The following is a 17863-nucleotide window of genomic DNA, read 5'->3' on the forward strand; positions in this document are numbered from 1 at the left end:
TGGTAATTTTCCATTTTTTCATTGTTTTAAAGTCAACATTTATGAAGTATACAATATACTATTTAAATAACATGGAACTGAATTTTTGGAGTGCAGTAAAAAAAATTATTATTAATTTTATTTTGTCCCTGAATCATATGATAGTTATTTAAAATGTTTTTGTGCCTTTTGAAAATTTTGTGATTAAAAGCATTTACAAACATATCAAATCATCAAGGAAATTTTTTCTTTAAATTAAAGAAGTACCTAATACAGAAAATTTGGAAAACCCAGTAAAGAACAAAGACAGAGACAAAAATCATGTGTAATTGCATCATCCTGAGTTAACTGCAGTTTATATTTGATTTCTTTCAATACCTCTTGAAATAAAAAGAAACCTAAAATAGAAGTATCTTTTGTAGCTTATGCTTTTCACTTAGTTATATTTTGTCAAAAATTCCTTATCACAATAAACATTCCACAATGTGATTTTAATGGCTTTATATTATTCCTTCTTATTATTTTACCTATTAGTTTCCTAATGGAATACATAGAATTATCTATATATAAGGTCCTTTATAAATCTAAAATGCTGTGATTTGGGGGTAATCTGCAGGGTGTTTTTGGTTCCTCTGGCCCTTTGGGTTTGATCTCTGTACCTGTTTTTATGTTACCATTGACATATTCATCACTACCATCACCACCCCGATTTTTCATCCTGGTGTGTAGTGCATGTAGGCAGTATGCATATTGGTTAAGAGTGTAGTCTGTGTGCCTACTTCCCACTTTTTTGGTGAGATTAAATGAGTTAATATTTGTAACACCTAGTGAAGTGCATGATACATAATGAGCACGTAGTAAAAGTTAGCTATTATTAGTATTACACATGTGTGAAACTGCAATCTATGTATTTTGAAAATTAAGTATATCAGACATTAGTATAAAATAGGTACCTTTTTATATTGGTGACAAATGTCAAAAATAACTGTAGGTAGCCTTTTTCTGTTGTAATGTCATCACTTCCTCACTGGGAGTAAATCTCACAATGCCTGTATTCTTTAGGATTTCCTGTAAATAGTAAGGATATTCACATGGCTTAAACATATAAAATACATTAAGGGTAATTATAGTCATGAGGTATAAAACTATTTTTCCAGAGCCATTTGCAGCAGTTTTCTCCTTAGATTTTCAGTAAAGATTTTGTTTCTCTACCGCATGATTAAATAGTAGTAGAGTGCATATCAAAACCACTAACTTGATCTGTTTTTCATGGGTTTAGAAATTTGTAACTTCCGTCATAATTTTGTATTTGACAGTAACCTTAAGTAATGAAAAGTCTTTGTAATAGAAGATGTTGGTAAGTGTATGTCTGTAAAAGATGTTTAGTGAATGGAGAATATTTAATAAAATGTTTTCTTCCTCATTACATTTTAGCTATTTGAATATTTTATTGAATGATCAGTGGACTTATATGTAACCTATTAAAGATCTTGAAGCCTCTGTTGTTAATCATGTTTGGATTAGTGACCCATAGTAGTGACCCAGTTTTAAAAATGTAATATCTCTTGATCATTCATAGGCTGCTTTAGGATTTAAGCTTCTTTTTATTCATTTCATTAAAAAAAAGTGATATTACTCATATTTATGAATTCAAGATAAGTACTTTATTAATAAAGCTATTTAAATTATTTTGGGAATAAAATGTCTAATATCACTAAAATTGTTTTCAAATTATTTTAAGGTGTAACTAACATAAAATTTATAATTAAAAAAAACTCCTTGATGTTTTTCAGCTATGCTAAAGCAGCCTTTTGTTTAGAGGAGCTTATGATGACTAATCCACACAACCACTTATACTGTCAGCAGTATGCTGAAGTAAGTGTTTTAGAAAACAATTGCATGTGAGTTTATTTTTGTTGGTGTTTGGTATTATTATAGAACTAAGAATATGTCCCTAATGTTAGGCAAGTATATATATAAACTTAAAACATACAATGAAAATTGATTTGTGGGAGTAAAAATTTTAAATTTTTAATACTGTAATGGAAATACTGAGTTTTCAGTTAAATGCACTTATTTAAAATAGTGAAATTTTTTGTATTTTTAAATTGCATATTATATTCTTTCCTAATTAGGAATTAATTATGTCACAGTTATCACTTTTTAATGGCCTTTAAGGCATATACAATGAGTATGGTTTTTACATCAATATTCTAGGAAATTCGTATTAAGATCAGTGTTTTGGAAAGTAGAAAGTATTTATCTTATTTAATTAAATGTTAAGAATAGCAATACAGTTGAATCTTATAAGGGTAAAAGGACTTCATTATTAAGGAATGTCAGTGCAACTAGGAAAGGACAATTCAGTATGAAGTCTAGGTTTATAATGCTAGTAATAGAAAATATAAAGTTGTGAAGCATTTGCAAAGCATTTGCAATAGAGATTATACTGGCTTTTTTATATTGGCAGGATTTTTTTATTTTAAAAACTACTCAGTGATACTAATGTTCATAGAGTAGAATGTTTTTGGGGGGTAGATTATGCTTTAAGATTTAGATTAACTTTAACAACTTTAAGATGAATTCTTTTAACATCTTGCATTTGTTTACAGAATATCTGTTTCAATTACTAATGCCTATGGTATGATGAAACATGCTATATTTCAAAGTAGTAAAATAAACAGGTTTCAGCACTTTGTAATTTTTAACAGGTTAAATATACCCAAGGTGGACTTGAAAATCTCGAACTTTCAAGAAAGTATTTTGCACAGGCATTGAAACTGAACAACAGAAATATGAGAGCTTTGTTTGGACTTTACATGGTGAGTTGAGGTGCATGTTTAATGTTATTTTACGAAATGTCATTTAAAGTCCATTAACTGTCCCAGTTAATCACTTCCCTCTTTTTTTCTTGTATTTCATTGATAAGCATATGATTTTTTCCTCTAGTTAATTATGAGCAGTCGGTTATAAGGCAGTTATATTTTTGAATGTTAATATATCCTAGCTATTTGACATTTCATTTTAAATTATCTATATCAGAATTTAAATCTGCTTTTATAAAATTAAATAGTAACAGATACAAAACTATACTATATATTTCTTAATTGTTTTATTATTTTTGGGTTTATGCCCAACATTGTATTTCTTACCTTAAACTATAACTGAGATATTTTTAAGCTATGCCAATAGAAGACATATTAGAAATAAAATCTCTAATGCCAAATTAAAACTTTTTTTATGGTGTAGAAAAACAGTTTGGAAATTGTTTGTGGTAAGCATGTAATTAAATATTTCTTTTGTTTATGTATGCCAACTGATGAGCTTAGGAAAAGACAGTTAAGAAGATCTGTGGGAAATAGAGGAAGAATTTGCTGAACTTCAAAATTTATATAAAATGAGCTCCTCTGTACAGTCAGAATGACTAGAAAAATAAACTTCTTTAATAGGCCAGTTCTTTGACATTTTAGTTTATCCTAGTCTTTTCATGGACTTTTGGATGAATATTTTGTTGGAATTCAGTGAAAAAGAATTGATTGCAGAAATGGAGACAGGAAGAAACATAAATCAAATGATTTTAAGCAAAGAAATGGCAAAATATAGTTAGGAAACAGTGAAAAGGGATTTAAAAAATTTTTTCCTGGATTCTGCCAGTGCTGGTTATAGTAGTTTGTAGATACAGTATGGTGGCAGTGTCTCTTTTTACCAAATAAATACTAATTTTAAAAATAGATAACAAATTATTAATAATAGTAAAAATACATAGCACTTTATGTGTCAGCTGTTATGAGCTCCCTTTTTTATTGTAAATCATTACATCCTTACATCAGCTATTTGAGAAGTTACTGTTACTACTACCATTTCACAGAAAGTGAAACTAAGACACAGAGTTCTGATTAATTGCCCAAGGATGAACACAGAGCTGAATGAATGAGCTGGGATTCCAGCTCAGGCAGTTGACTCCAGAGTCATTCTTTTAACTGTTGCATTTACTGAAATTCATACCAAAAGGGTGATGTTAAAGACTTTAGAGATTTAAAAATCAGATTTTGGCATGTAAATTCCTTAATGACAGAGAAGGAGACAGAGGGAAAAAACCTATAACACAAGCTAGGTATGAAAGAAACCACATGGATAGATCCTCTTATGAATAAGATATATTTAAGCATAAGATAAAAGTTATATCTTTCTCTCCCCAGAAATACATAAAAATTAGAATATGGTTTTGAGGGTTTACAGGTTCTTACATGGATCCTAGATTAACAATCCCTTGTTTAAATACATTTTTTAAAAGGAGAGGGTGACTGGTTCAGTGAAACACAGTTTGGAAACTCCGGGTATAGTGAAAAGAGAGACAGATTGGAAGTGATGATCTCTTTCTATTTCTAACACTTTTGTTAACTTACTTTGGTTAAGTCAATTCACTCCTATTAGATTTAATTTTTTTTTCACCTGTTAATGTTGGAAGTTGGACTAAATTATTTTTGAGGTGTTTTATATTAATATTCAGTAATTCTAAAATTCTGACATTGAAAAGCTGAAGTAATTCAATAATAAGAAATAACACCAGTAATATCCTACACTATTTAAGTGATAATGGAATTTTACCTTCAAAAATTGTTTTGGTACAATTTTTAAAAACTCTTTTATTACCAGCCCATTGCAACTGTGACCCTTACATGTTTTTCATTGTTTTGGCTACATAAAAGGAATATTGTTTTTGATATTTCTTTTTTGTTCTTAGTCTGCAAGTCATATTGCTTCTAATCCAAAAGCAAGTGCAAAAACAAAAAAGGACAACATGAAATATGCTAGCTGGGCAGCTAGTCAAATAAACAGAGCTTATCAGGTTAGTACTGATAATTTTATATTATGACATAGGTCAGTTAATGTATTGTATTTCTTAGTTGCTATTTATGTTTCTACAAACTACAAGACCAGATGTCTGTCATTGAACTTTTATGCTTTTGGGTCTTTATCAAATGTGTTTTAACTGTGTAGAATTAACTTGTAGGTTTTTTTTTTCTTTCTCAAAAAGAGTCTACTATTATGATCCCATAATGAGCCTTATCATCTCAGTAGTTCTACATTTGGCAAATAAAAGTAATGCTAAAAATCCAGAAAGGATAAATAAATTACATGATGCATTTCAGATGCAGATTGGGTATGTGAGTATATTATTAATCAGAGATATCTCAAATAATAAAAGAGGAGGAAAAGCCTAAAAGTAAACTAACAAGACTATATAACAAAGTTTATGTATTCCTTTTACCGTCAGATCTTATCTGAAACATCTCACACTCATTTCTTAGTTTTCTGAAACTCATCCGTAGGAGAGTCTTCAGGAAGGACTCATGGAAAAACTCATCTTACATCATGCATGTTTGTAACTTATCTGTCAATAGTCTTTATATTTGAAGGACAATTTGATGTTTTATACATCTTTTGGCTATTAAATACATTTACCTAAGTATTAAACTTTTTTTTTTTTTTAAATAAAATATTGGTGTCAACAAGTTTGATACCGTCCTGATTTTCTTTCTCTAATAAGTGACTTGAACTTTCTGTTTGGTTGCCTAAAGGGACTTGTTCTTCATCTTTAAAATCCAGTAGTTTTAGTATGATAATGTTTTGTTGGTTATTCTTGGGTCAGTCCTCTCACATACAGTATAGATCTTTGTAATATTTGGATTCAGTTCTCTTTTAATTTGAGAAAAGTTGCTTTTAAAATTATGATTTTGAATATTTTTTTTGCTTGATTCCTTAATTTTTTTTTCTTTCTTCAAGTCTCCAATTATAAGTTTATTAGATCTCCTTTTCCACTTCTGTGTCATTTTTTTTTTTTCAAATTCTTCTGTCATTTTCTGTATTTTATTCTCTTTTCTCCATACTGTTTTTTTTATGGTGTTCATATTCTTTTTTTTTTGTTCTCTGCATTTAAATAAGATAGTTTTTCTGGGCTGTGGAGGTAGTTTTTACTGTCCAATAGGAGTCAGAGATAGGACAGTATAACTTCCCCAGCTTGAACTTTATATGCTTCCTCTTCTTTGTTACAGAGAACTTAAATATGACCTCTCTGTATATCCAGTCTTTTTTAGAACTAGGTCTGGTTCAGAAAGATTTTTCTGGCTCCAGCTGTCTTTCTGTTCTGCCCCTATGGGTCTACAGGTCTTAAATTTTGAGGTGTTCTCAGTTTTAAATGTTACATTTCGTTGTTTTTTTTTCTGGGATTTGCTGCCTCTGGGCATCACTACCTTCCACCCTCCCCTTCTCCTCTTATCTGAACCATCTCTCCCTCTTTCTGCCCTGTTCAATTTGGTTTTAGTTTCTGATACTTTTGCTTCAGTGTGAGGATATTTTTTCCTTCAGGAAGAGGGTGTTTGCTGGATATTTCAGAGATTTTGAGGCCTTAGACTATTAGATTTGTTTACTGTCACATTTGCATGTAGTTTTTTAATACGTTGATTTGTAGACTTTGAGACTGTCCTGGTTTTGCAAGCCATTTGCAGATTCATCATTTCATACTTTTTTCATTTCTGTGGCTTATAGAGTAGTATGTTGTCCTCTTTTACATCCTGTTGTGCCTACCACATAGCTGTTGAGCTTTTGTAGGTCCCATTACTATTGGTAGTATAACAACTTTTTAGGGTTTTGAAGGAGTGCCTGCAGTGTAGTTTTTTGTTTTGTTTTTTTTGGAAAGATGCCTTTGTTGGGTTTGTTTCCTGTTATTTTGGTTTTGGTGCTATTTGTTTTTTGTTTTTGTACTCCTGGATGGGGATATTAATACAGTGCCCTGCGATCACACCATTTAGTCACTTTGTGTAGTTTTATTATATATAACAGAGAATGTTAGTTCTGTTGGCATGTTGCAGTCAGAATATTTATAAATATTAGCTAGGCTATGCTTCAAATGGAGTTTGAGATAGCTCAGATCCATAATGGGATTTTACACAGAGTAGGCTTGGTGGAGGGTGCGAGGGAGGGAGGGAGGGGTAGTTTGTGATTTAAAAATAAGACTTGGATAATATGAAAATAATTGTATGCAAACTATATCATTGTTTTTAAGATGTTTTTGACAAACAACTAGCTGCTCAGAGTGCTTTTCTTGTTGTGGTATGACTATATTTCTAAAACCAATTTTTATTAAATTATAACATACATAGAAAAAAAGAATCCAAGTCACAAAGGTACATTCCATTGAATTACACAAGTAAATGTATCCAGGTCAATAGAAACATTATAGCACCCCCAAACCTTCATGGTATTGTCTTTCAAATTCTACTTCTTTTATCCCCCTCAAAAGTATGAATTTATAATCCCATAGTTTTGGCTTTTTTTGAACTTTATAGAATCATACACTATTTTTTTGTCTGGCCTATTTCACTATTTATGAGTTTTATCTTTAAGTCTGTAGTTTATTCATTTTCATTATGCTATAGTCTATTGTATGAATATACTGTATTTAGTTGTTGATAGGCATTTGGATTATTTCCTGTTTGGGGCTGCTATGCATAATACTACACTGATACTACTGTACAAGTCTCTTGGTGTATATGTATATGTACTTCTGAGGGGTGTATATCTTTGAGTGGAAATACTATGTCATAGGATGTACATGTATCTAACTGAAGTAGGTAAAGCTGGTTTTCCAAATTACTTGTTTATAGTCCCACCAGCAGTGTTTGAGAGTTCTCATAGTTTCACATTTTCACCAGCACTACCTTCTGTCAGGTTTTGTAGTTATGGTCATTCTGGTGTATGTGTAGTGGTACCTTCATGGTTTTATTTTGTATCTCCCTGATGACCAGTGAGATTGAACACCTTTTCATATATTATTGGTCGTTTGGATATCTTCTTTCATGAAGTCTGTGTTTTTGATTGGTTTATGACTTTTTATTTTGTTTTTTAGTTTTTTTGTTATAGTCCCTTTGTTCATTATATTATAGCAAATCTTTTAAGCTCCTTAGTTGCAATCACTCATATGATTTTGATGAAAAAAGTTCTGAAGATCATCTTCAACCTAATCGTTCATTTCCTCTATGGTTTGTGCTTTTTGTGTTCTATTTAAGAAATCATTTGCTACTGATGGTTATAAAGATAATCTTGTATGTCTTTCAAATTATTTTCCTTCTACTTTTCACATTTAGATCCACAGTCCATTTGGAACTGATATTTATGTATGATGTGAAAATAGGGATCAGTTTTCCCCTACGTAGCTTTCCAGTGTTTCTATCTCTGTATTCTGTCATGAGTCCCGTTCTGTGGAAGCTAGTACCTTATAATAGAGAGAGAATACATTTGCTAGATCTGTGTTGTCTGGCTTCAGAGTTTGGCTCTGATGTTTATTAGTTATGTGGCCTTAGACAAATTACATACCATCTCTGGGCCTAGCTTTTCATCTGCAAGATGAACATAATAAAAGTTTTCTGAGTATGAAAGGAGTTGATACATACTTTTCACCATATTGGAGTAATACACATTATATTATGTTTACTAATTGCATGCTCTAAGTTAACTTTATTATGTCTGCTATTTTTATTGCAGTTACAATAACAGTAACAACAATAACAGTTATAATAGCAAACAGAAAATTTATTGTAAGGAAGGTACTTTTCCTGTTTTACAAATGAGGAAATTCAGGCATGAAAGATCACCTTTCTCTAAGGTGATGTAACTGGTTAATGACAGAGCTGTTTTCAAACCTAAGCAGTCTGACTCTAAGTTTGATGCTCTTAATGACCACAATAAACTGCCTTTATAAAGAGATAGGAGGTATAAATGTTTCTGAAACTAAGTATAGTTTCCAGTCCCTTCTCAGTTATTTTTTCATGTGAACAAGTGATATCCTACCCTCACTTGTTTCTCTCTTCATTTCAGACCCAAAGCTCTCCATAGTAACTAAATTTGGAGTTTCATTTTGTTTGGGTCTTTTTTTTTTTCCCTTCCTTTTCTCTGTCTCTTCAGTGATGCGAGACCAGACAAACATACCCTTCCCTGCCTTATGAGATGCACTTTATCATTAGACATGAATTTATCATTTCAGTATTTTAAGCCGTTGTTTGTATATCCAAACCCTATTCTTTAGTAGTATTTTCCCTCATTGCCATTCTCTTTAAAATTTTTAAAATTGTTTTATTAGATCCATTCTGTTTTTTTTAGTTTTATTGAAATATAATTGACATACAATAAACTGCATATTAAAGTGTACAATTTGATATTTTTTTCATATTACTCATCTATTTTATACATATTCGTGTATATAGGTCAATCCCAGTCTCCCAATTCATCCCAACCCCCCACCCCTGCTTTCCCTCCTTGCTGTCTATATGTTTGTTCTCTAAACAATTAAATTTTTAAAAATTGTTTTATTAGATCCATCCTGTTTTCATAAATTTATTTTGTAAAGTCTCAGTGTTTTTTGGAAAGAGCTGTGAGAGTATCATTTTTGGTCTTCAGTCTTTGACTTTTGCATCATAAACTTCATAGTACCCAGTGATGTTTTACACATCTTTCCTAAAGGTATAATCTGCCTTTTCTTGACTCTAAGGAAAGGATAGTATAAGGAATTTTTGTCAGTTTCTGTCATCTTGAATACCACTCCAAGAAGATAACATCTCTCAGTTGATAATGTCAGGTTTTTGTATAGCGGCCTAAAATACCCCTCAACTGGGAATCACCCATTGTGCAAAATTTATTTTTGCCTCTAGACACTAGTAACGTTTTGTTTGTTTGGCTGCACCGTGTGCGTGAGGAATCTTAGTTCGCCGAGTAGGGATTGAACCCATATCCCCTGCAGTAGAAGCGTGGAGTCTTAACCACTGGACCGCCAGAAAAGTCCCAGTAATGGATTTGAAGTAAAATATTTCGATGCTTTTGAAGTTTTCATTTCTGTGCTTTTTCTATAGAAATCTTTGGTTTTCTTTCTGTGAATCAGATTTCATAAATATTTGTATCCATTGCCTTTTGCTCACAGTGGTTTAAAATAACGACTTATTTGCTTATGAATCTGTTGATATCAATCATGTAGGCTTGGGCTCAGTTGAGTAATTCTGCTAGTCTGTAGTGGGCTTATTTTTTTTCTGCCCTAGGCTAGTGGTTGATGGCCTCACTTAAATATTTAATGCTTGGCTTTCTTTCAGCTTGGAGTGCTGGGCCTTGTATTTCTCATTTGGAAAGCTAACTTGGACTTATTCACATGATGTTTCCAGGGTTCCAGGAGCAGTAAACGGGCAAACTCCAGTGCCCAAGGTCGTTTTGAGCCTCTGGTTGTATCACATATTGCTAATATTCCATTGAGCAAAGCAAGTCACATGGTCAACCCAGATTCAGGGGATATAATATTTCACCTCTCAAAGAAAAGAGAAATATTTGGTCATTTGGCAGCTTATTACACTTTTGTATAACTCCATAGTTCCATCCTTCTGTTTTTGTTTATTTTGCCTGTTTCTTTTTATCCACTTTATTGAGGTATAATTTACATACAGTAACATGCACACGTTTTGAGTGTATAGTTGAGTTTTGACAAACATATACTCCTCTCTCACCACTACCCCATTCAAGATATACAGTTTACATCACCCCAGAAAGTTCCCCTCTGCCACTTTGCAGTCAGCCCCATTCCACACTGCAGCCTAGCACTGATTTGATTTTCATCACTATAAATTAGTTTTGCCTGTACTAGAACTTTATATGTAAATGAGATCATAGATTCTGTCTTTTGTGCATGGCTTCTTTAACTCAGCATGTTTCTGAGATTCATCCATCCAGTGCTCCATTTTATTTATCTTATTACTTTGTCCACCAATATTTTCCACAAAATGTATAAATTTGTGAATTTTAGCCCAGCTTATTCCAGTTGTCACAGTGGATAAATCGTTGACTTTTGAATTTGATAAGCAAGTTTTTGTTATTTCAGTGGTTTTCTGGTGAGTTTTCTTTAAGCTCCATCAGGAAATTATGAAAAAAGACTTTACTTAAGCAAAATCTATATGAAAAATAAAAATGCAGAATTTGTGATTAATGTGGAGAAGTATAACTTTCAGAGATTGACATTTTAGTAATTAAATAAATCTCTGGGATCTAATTGAGAACTTTATGATATGTCTAGGCATATAAACAAGTATAAACATATAATAATTATTCATTATTGTAAAGTTTTTCTAGACATTTAAAAATTAAAGAAAATGAGATTTTAAGAACTGCTTTCTGTCTTTGTTTCTACTTAATAATGAAACAGAATATGGCTACTACTTGCTCTTCAATTAGATAATTGGTTTAGCATGTTCAGTAGAGGCAGGCAAGTTTGATTAATGCTCATGAAAAACTTTAATGTGAACCTACTCACAATAATTTTCCAGATAAATGCGTCTTTGGTACTCTGTTAAATTCGTCTGTGCTAGTGATCCACATGTTATTTATGATTGCAGAGGTGATTCTGTTACTATCCTTTTGGGAAATAGAAAATTAAATCATGATTTGAGGGAAAATAGGATTCCAGCTTAATCAGTTAAATTGCCATATAATTCTAGAATAGACAAAATAATTGCATGTCAGGTAAAATTTGAAGTGATAGATTTATGTTTCCAACTTTCTTTTTATTTGTTCTGACACAAATAAGTTAGTTTGGTTTATTCTAAATTGCACTGGTTGCCAACTGTAGTGTTGATACACAATCTTAGATGGTTTTTTAAAATTAGCTAATTTGAAAAATCACAAATTTGTATTATTATTTTTATTACATTTAACTACAAACCAAGAAAAATGCTGTATTTTAAAATACTTGTTATGACTTCAGCACTACACAAATTTTTCATTTTTATTTTCTATTTAAAAAATTAGGTGTCTTATTTTGTACCTCCTCCCCCAACCCATCAAAACCTTTTTCTTAGAATTAGAACTTTAAGTATCTGATTAGGACCACTCCTGTTTACTTAGGATAGGCAGTGTTGAAAGAAAAGACTTTCTGTTCTTGGTAAGTCCTTGTGAAAGTGACTCTATCAACTGGGCAATAGGAGTAATAAGCACACTCCACATCTTTTACTCACCAAGGGAAATTATGAAAGGGCAAAGTTTTAAATGTGTTGTTGCTGTTGCCATATTTTGTAATTGTGACCTATTATACATTCAGCATTTTAATTCCTTAAATTAGTAGTATCTTACCAAAGGCAAAGTGATTTTCATTCTTATGAGAGGCTTTTCTCTTTCCCTGGCATTTCCTCTGGAAATCCCCTTTAGTTGTTACTCTCTCAAATCAAGATTCAACCACAGAAGCTAATGGTTTAGGAAGTAGGAGAATCATGTTAAGCTGTAGCCAGAGAGGTCAGAGGCAGGTTACCAGTTCCTGAAGCCTATTGCTTCTATAATGTTACCTGTGCTTGATCACTTAATCTTTCTCAGCAGGTCACAAGAAGCTTGCCAAATTAAGTTAATTACAAAAGAGAAGGAACACATCATAAATCAAGTACTAAGTACTTAAGACAGCATTGTTATTTGAAGGAAAGATCAGTCACTTGAAAGTATACTGAGTGCTTAGATGTTAACTTGAAGATACTATATGTTGCTAATAGAAAATGTTAATCAGTACTTTAACCAGGGGAAAAACAGATAATATAGATATAATGAACCGTCCCCTGCCTTTACAAGGAACACATACTTATCTAGTAAAGGTATAGTGTTAGGTCAAAGTGATAAATGATGGGAATTGTCAATCTAGTTAGAAAACTGATTTTGAAATCAGCATGGGGTATTTAGCAGTGTTTTCCTCACTGATAATGAACTATATCAAATTCAGTATGCCATGAATTTGCTTTTAAATATACAAAGATAGTATTTAATGCACTATGTTTTGTTTTTATTGTAAAATAAAATGCTAATTTGGTATTATAAAATAAATTATGACAATAAATTAGAAATGCATATTTTAAAATGTTTACATTAATTTAATATGTAGCATAGTTTTATTTGATAGCTTTTTGCTGCAGAAACATGATAAAAGTACTTTATATTTTACCTTTGTTTGAAATTATAAAAATGTAATTAGAAATGGTAGAAATGGTCCACACAGTAGAAATGGTCCACATTCCTACATAAATATAAGCTAAATTTCATTTCTAAATTATGCTTTTCAGTTCATAAAGGTTTTCTGATCTGAAGTGGGAGGATAGTTTGAAAATCATACTAATATTTTTATAGGTTATCATACTACTTAAACATTTAGACTGGCCAGTTTCACAGGGATATTTTTATATACTTCAGTTGAAGATGAAACCTTAATGAAAATGTCCTTAAGACCAAAATTTTGTTTTTTATTGAAGAAATTGAACAATTTGATTTCCTGCTAGTGATAAAATAGATAATGTTAACTCTCATTAACAATTTGAAAGTAAGATTGTGATTTTGAACCTGCCACTGAAATTGAGCCTAATTGCATTTTTTAAAAATTAGTTTGCAGGTCGAAGTAAGAAGGAAACCAAATACTCTCTCAAGGCAGTCGAAGACATGTTGGAAACACTGCAGATCACCCAATCTTAAGGTTTCAAAAACTCTTTCACTTTACATTTCACAACTGCAAAATTGAGCTCACTGGTTTGTGACTTATTTACTAGATTCCCAGTGCTATTTATATACTGATTTTTCTTAAGAAGGCAGTTGTAAAGAATGTGTTTATATAAACCTAAAAATGCCATTTACTGCTAATAAGCAGGAAGATGGGGAAAGCCCATGGAAGAGACATTTAGCAGATTCTTACTGATTGTACATCATTCTTTTCATATCACACATATATAACTGCTTTTAAACCACAATCTGATATAGAAATAACCTTGTTAAATAAACTGCTTTATTAAACTTGCATATGAACATTCTAGATTCTTTTTGTTATACTCAAATAGTGACAACATTGTTTTAGAACTTAATTTCTAGTTAACTCCTTTTTATTTGTGATAAGAAATACATAGCATATATAGCTGACAGAAGCAAAATGCTGGCAAATTATTTTCATTCTTGTTATAGTGTAAGGTTGGATTTTGCTTTGTATTCCAGTGGGCTATTGTTTTATAAGCTATAATGTTGTTCTGATAAACCTTGGTTAAAATATATCATTCTCCAAAGTTTAGCACTATCTTTTTATAAAATTTTATTTTGCTTTGGGACATAATTTGAGATTTTTTACTTATAAAATGTTTTACAGTTCATATGTGTTATGATATTCAAATTTAACCCTTATGAATAAGTTATATTTATCCAACTTTCAACTCTAAATTATGTAAAAGACTATTTAGAGAGCATAGATAATAGGGATGAAAGGGTTTCAGTAGTTTAGTTACTTTTACTTTAGGGAAAAATAAAGTCTAAACTATCTTTAGAAGCAAAATTTTTACAATTCTCAGATCTCATTACCTCCTTAGTAATAATAATTAGAATTTATTCTTGTTTTCTCTTTTCATAATAAACAACCATTACACTACCTTTAGCAATATTTTGCATGTTTTGTAATAGAATAGAAAGAACTTTGAGAATTAAACACTTTATTCAGACACAAATCAGTTTTTAAAATAGGCAGTTCATTCAGGGCAAATATTGTTAGTATTAGTTTGTAATTTATGTGCATAACGTATATTACATATATAAATACATAAATAAATTTTAATGAATTCCCAATGTAATACAGAAACTCTAGCATATTTGTTATTGCTTGATTTGGGCAAATGGAGATCATGGAAGAGTTGACAACCTGGAAGTCTCAAAAAGAAAACTGTTGTCAGTGTCAGCTTTTTAACCTTTTGAATTAGTCTGTTAGTAAATTGTTCTCCACATCTAGTCCAGTTCTTTCATTTTGCAGTTTTTTCATTTTATTCTGTCATGAGTAATGGGCAAATGTGAAATAACTCTTCCCATATGAAGGTAATTCTTATAAACTAATCTTTGTTATCACAAGATGCACTGTTTTTGCCCATGAATTTAGTGACCATTTTCAACATAATCAGCCATTTCAGATTTATTTGCTGTAAAGAAAATAGTGCCCACATATTATTCCACTACCATTCTTCTCCCTTTAATCTCCTCCCATGAGTCACTAGTGTTTACTTTAGCAATATTTGTGTAATAAATAATTTAGTGCCCCTTATAACTGTCAGCCTTTAGTTTCACTCTATTTTTTCTAATTTTAAAACCTTCTTGCCAGGAATTTTTTGTTTATTAAGTATACTGTTAATGTGTAATAATTTATAAATTTCAATTTAAATGTACTGATAATGTCATTGTGGCAGACAGTTGCCCACCCAACTGCTTTCACTTCCTTCTTCCTTGTTAAAAGTATCCTATATTGTTCAGATAGGAACACAGATCCCTGTTTGTTATTCCAGGAGGTTTGAACCTTACATCAGCCCCAGGGAAAGTATCATGATTGATCTAAAACAGAAGTGATTTCATTCCGTATGGTCTGTGATTTGCCCAGGCAGAACTTTTTGCATTAAAGGAAATATTCCATATTTGTGCTTTCTAATGTGGTAGCCACTTAGCTGTATGTGGCTATTAAGCACTTGAAATGTAGCCAAGACAACTGAGAAATTGAATTTTTAATTTAATTTTGATTTTAATAGCTGCATGTGACTCATGGCCACCATATTTGAAAGTGCAGATATCCAGAGTATGGGCATGTGACATAATTAGGGCTAATGAAATAAACAAAAGCTGTGGGGAAGGGCCTTCCTTTCAAATTAAAAAGTCAGAGTTTTGTGAGGTGAGGCTTTTTGCCCCTCTTCTGGCCATGAATGCCAACAGCAAGCCTGGAGGTATAATAGCCAATCTTGCAAGCATGAAATAGCAAATATGAGAATTAAAGCTACATTTCAAAGATGGTTCCGGTGAAAGATTAGGGGGAGCCTGGGTCCCTGATGGCATTGTTGAACACCTGAACCAACAAGAGCAATTGCCAGCTTCTGTACTAACTACATGAGAAAAATAAACTCTTGATTGTTAAGCCGTTGTTTTTATTTTCTGTTATTTAGCCATATATGTTTCTTATTAATATATCCACCATTCAGCTTTTTTCTTAAGATGCAAAATTCTTACTTTAGACATGTTAGGGATGCTCTTTCAGAATTTAATGATTTAAAGTTAGGTAGATAATTATATATAACAAAAGAAGTAGTATTCTGTTCCAACTCAGCACCTAGTATTTAAGCCAACAGAGGTAAGAAAAAGGCATATTTAGAACATCTTTAATCATGAGGATAATATTGACTTGGAAACAGAGGAAGATGTAGAAAAAATTGAAATGGAAAATTGATGTTTCAGTATGCTGGAAGCATACAATTTTTATTATCAAATATTTTGAAGAATTTTTTTTCCTTTAATGCTATAATCCCTTTATTCTCAAAGTAACTTCATTTTCCTTAAATTCAGAGAAGTATAATAGGAGTTTGGAAGGGACTTTAGAGAGACTTAGTTGTATTCCATTTTAGAATGAGGAAATGAGGTTCTGAGAAATTAAGCTCTTTTGTGACAGAGCAAGGAATAGGACCAGGATGTCAGGGGTTCCCAAGTCAGTGCTCTTTCTAGCATATTCTAATGCATATATCTAGTCTGTGATAGGTTGTTCCTTGACAAAAATGAGAGCCAGATATATCCAAGGGGCATTGCTTGTTAGCAGAGCAAGGACTAGAATTCAGATTTTCTGGCTTGTAAAACCAGAAAAAACTTTTAATGGAATAATGAAGTCAGAATTTCATTTTTAATTAAGTTGAATTTAAACAAAGTTACCCATTAGAGATGTTACTTCATTTATAGTCAATGTGAGAAGTATTTCAAACATTTAGAAGTATTTCAAACCTCTTTCACTTTCAACCTCTAATTTATCCTATTTCGTTTCTCATTCTTGGCAAGTAACCTCTTGTTATAGGCTGAATTGTGTCCTCCCCGAAATTTCATATTTGAAATTCTAACCCCTGGTGCCTCTGAATGTGACTTTGTTTGGAGATGGAGTCTTTATAGTGGTCATTAAGTAAAGTTAGGTCATATTGGTGAGCTCTAATCCAATATGATTGATATCTTTATAAGGAGAGATTAGGACACAGACATACAGAGGAAGGACCATGAGAAGATGAAGAGAAGATGTCCATCCACAAGACAAGGAGTGTTTCCTCAGAAGATACCAACCCTGCTGACACCTTGATCTTGGACTTCTGGTCTTTAGAAGTGTGATGAAATAAACTTCTGTTGTTTTAAGACACCCAGTCCTCTGTGTACTTTATTAAGGCAGCCCTAGTTAACTAACATAGCTCTCTTACTATTTCACAGAGAAAAAGAGAAGTCATGAGATAAAAACATACCCAGTATCAGACAATTTTGTGCCCAAATTCACCTCTTTTCTTCTTAGAGTAAAAGAAAGTAGTCCTACCCTTTCTGAGCTATTTCCCACCACTGTCTTCCTCTTTTTTTATGCTTTAGCTATACTTTAGTTTTATGAATTTGCCACACTCCTTTCTACTGCAGAACATTGTGACTTCCCCAAAACTTCGTCTCTTCTTCACATTTGTCCTTAAACTATTTCTTTTCTTCATTATCTCTTCTTTTTTTTATTTCAACTAGATTATTCTTATTAACACTAAAATATGCTCAGTTTGCTACCACTTTTAAAAACATCTTCCTTCATTTCCACAGTCCCCCTCCAACTACTACCCATTTTTCTCTTTTTTACAGCCAGATTTCCTCACTTGTCTAAACTCATGTCTGTCTTCCTGTTCTTTAAATTGCTCCAGTCTGGCATTCCCTCCACCCCCTGCATTGTTCCTTTGAATTAGTTTAGTTCCATGTCACCAATCTAATGGACATTTTCAGTTTTTTAAATCACGACCATGTTCCATCTATTTGATATTCTATGATA

General features: G+C 31.8%; 1 protein-coding gene across 1 annotated transcript in view; it reads left to right on the plus strand.

Annotated features, from left to right (window-relative positions):
• EMC2 (ER membrane protein complex subunit 2) overlaps positions 1-17209 on the plus strand; it is a 48445-nt gene extending 31236 nt beyond the window's left edge. Inside the window, exons 8-12 of the mRNA XM_057736363.1 lie at positions 1773-1854; positions 2691-2801; positions 4724-4828; positions 13423-13510; positions 17038-17209. Of these exons, the coding sequence (XP_057592346.1) occupies positions 1773-1854; positions 2691-2801; positions 4724-4828; positions 13423-13509 (385 nt within the window). The 3' untranslated portion in view covers position 13510; positions 17038-17209. The remainder of the gene's footprint in view (positions 1-1772; positions 1855-2690; positions 2802-4723; positions 4829-13422; positions 13511-17037) is intronic.
• Positions 17210-17863: the final 654 nt, after the last annotated feature.

This window comes from Hippopotamus amphibius, chromosome 5 (assembly GCF_030028045.1).
Source record: "Hippopotamus amphibius kiboko isolate mHipAmp2 chromosome 5, mHipAmp2.hap2, whole genome shotgun sequence".
NCBI lineage: Eukaryota > Metazoa > Chordata > Mammalia > Artiodactyla > Hippopotamidae > Hippopotamus > Hippopotamus amphibius.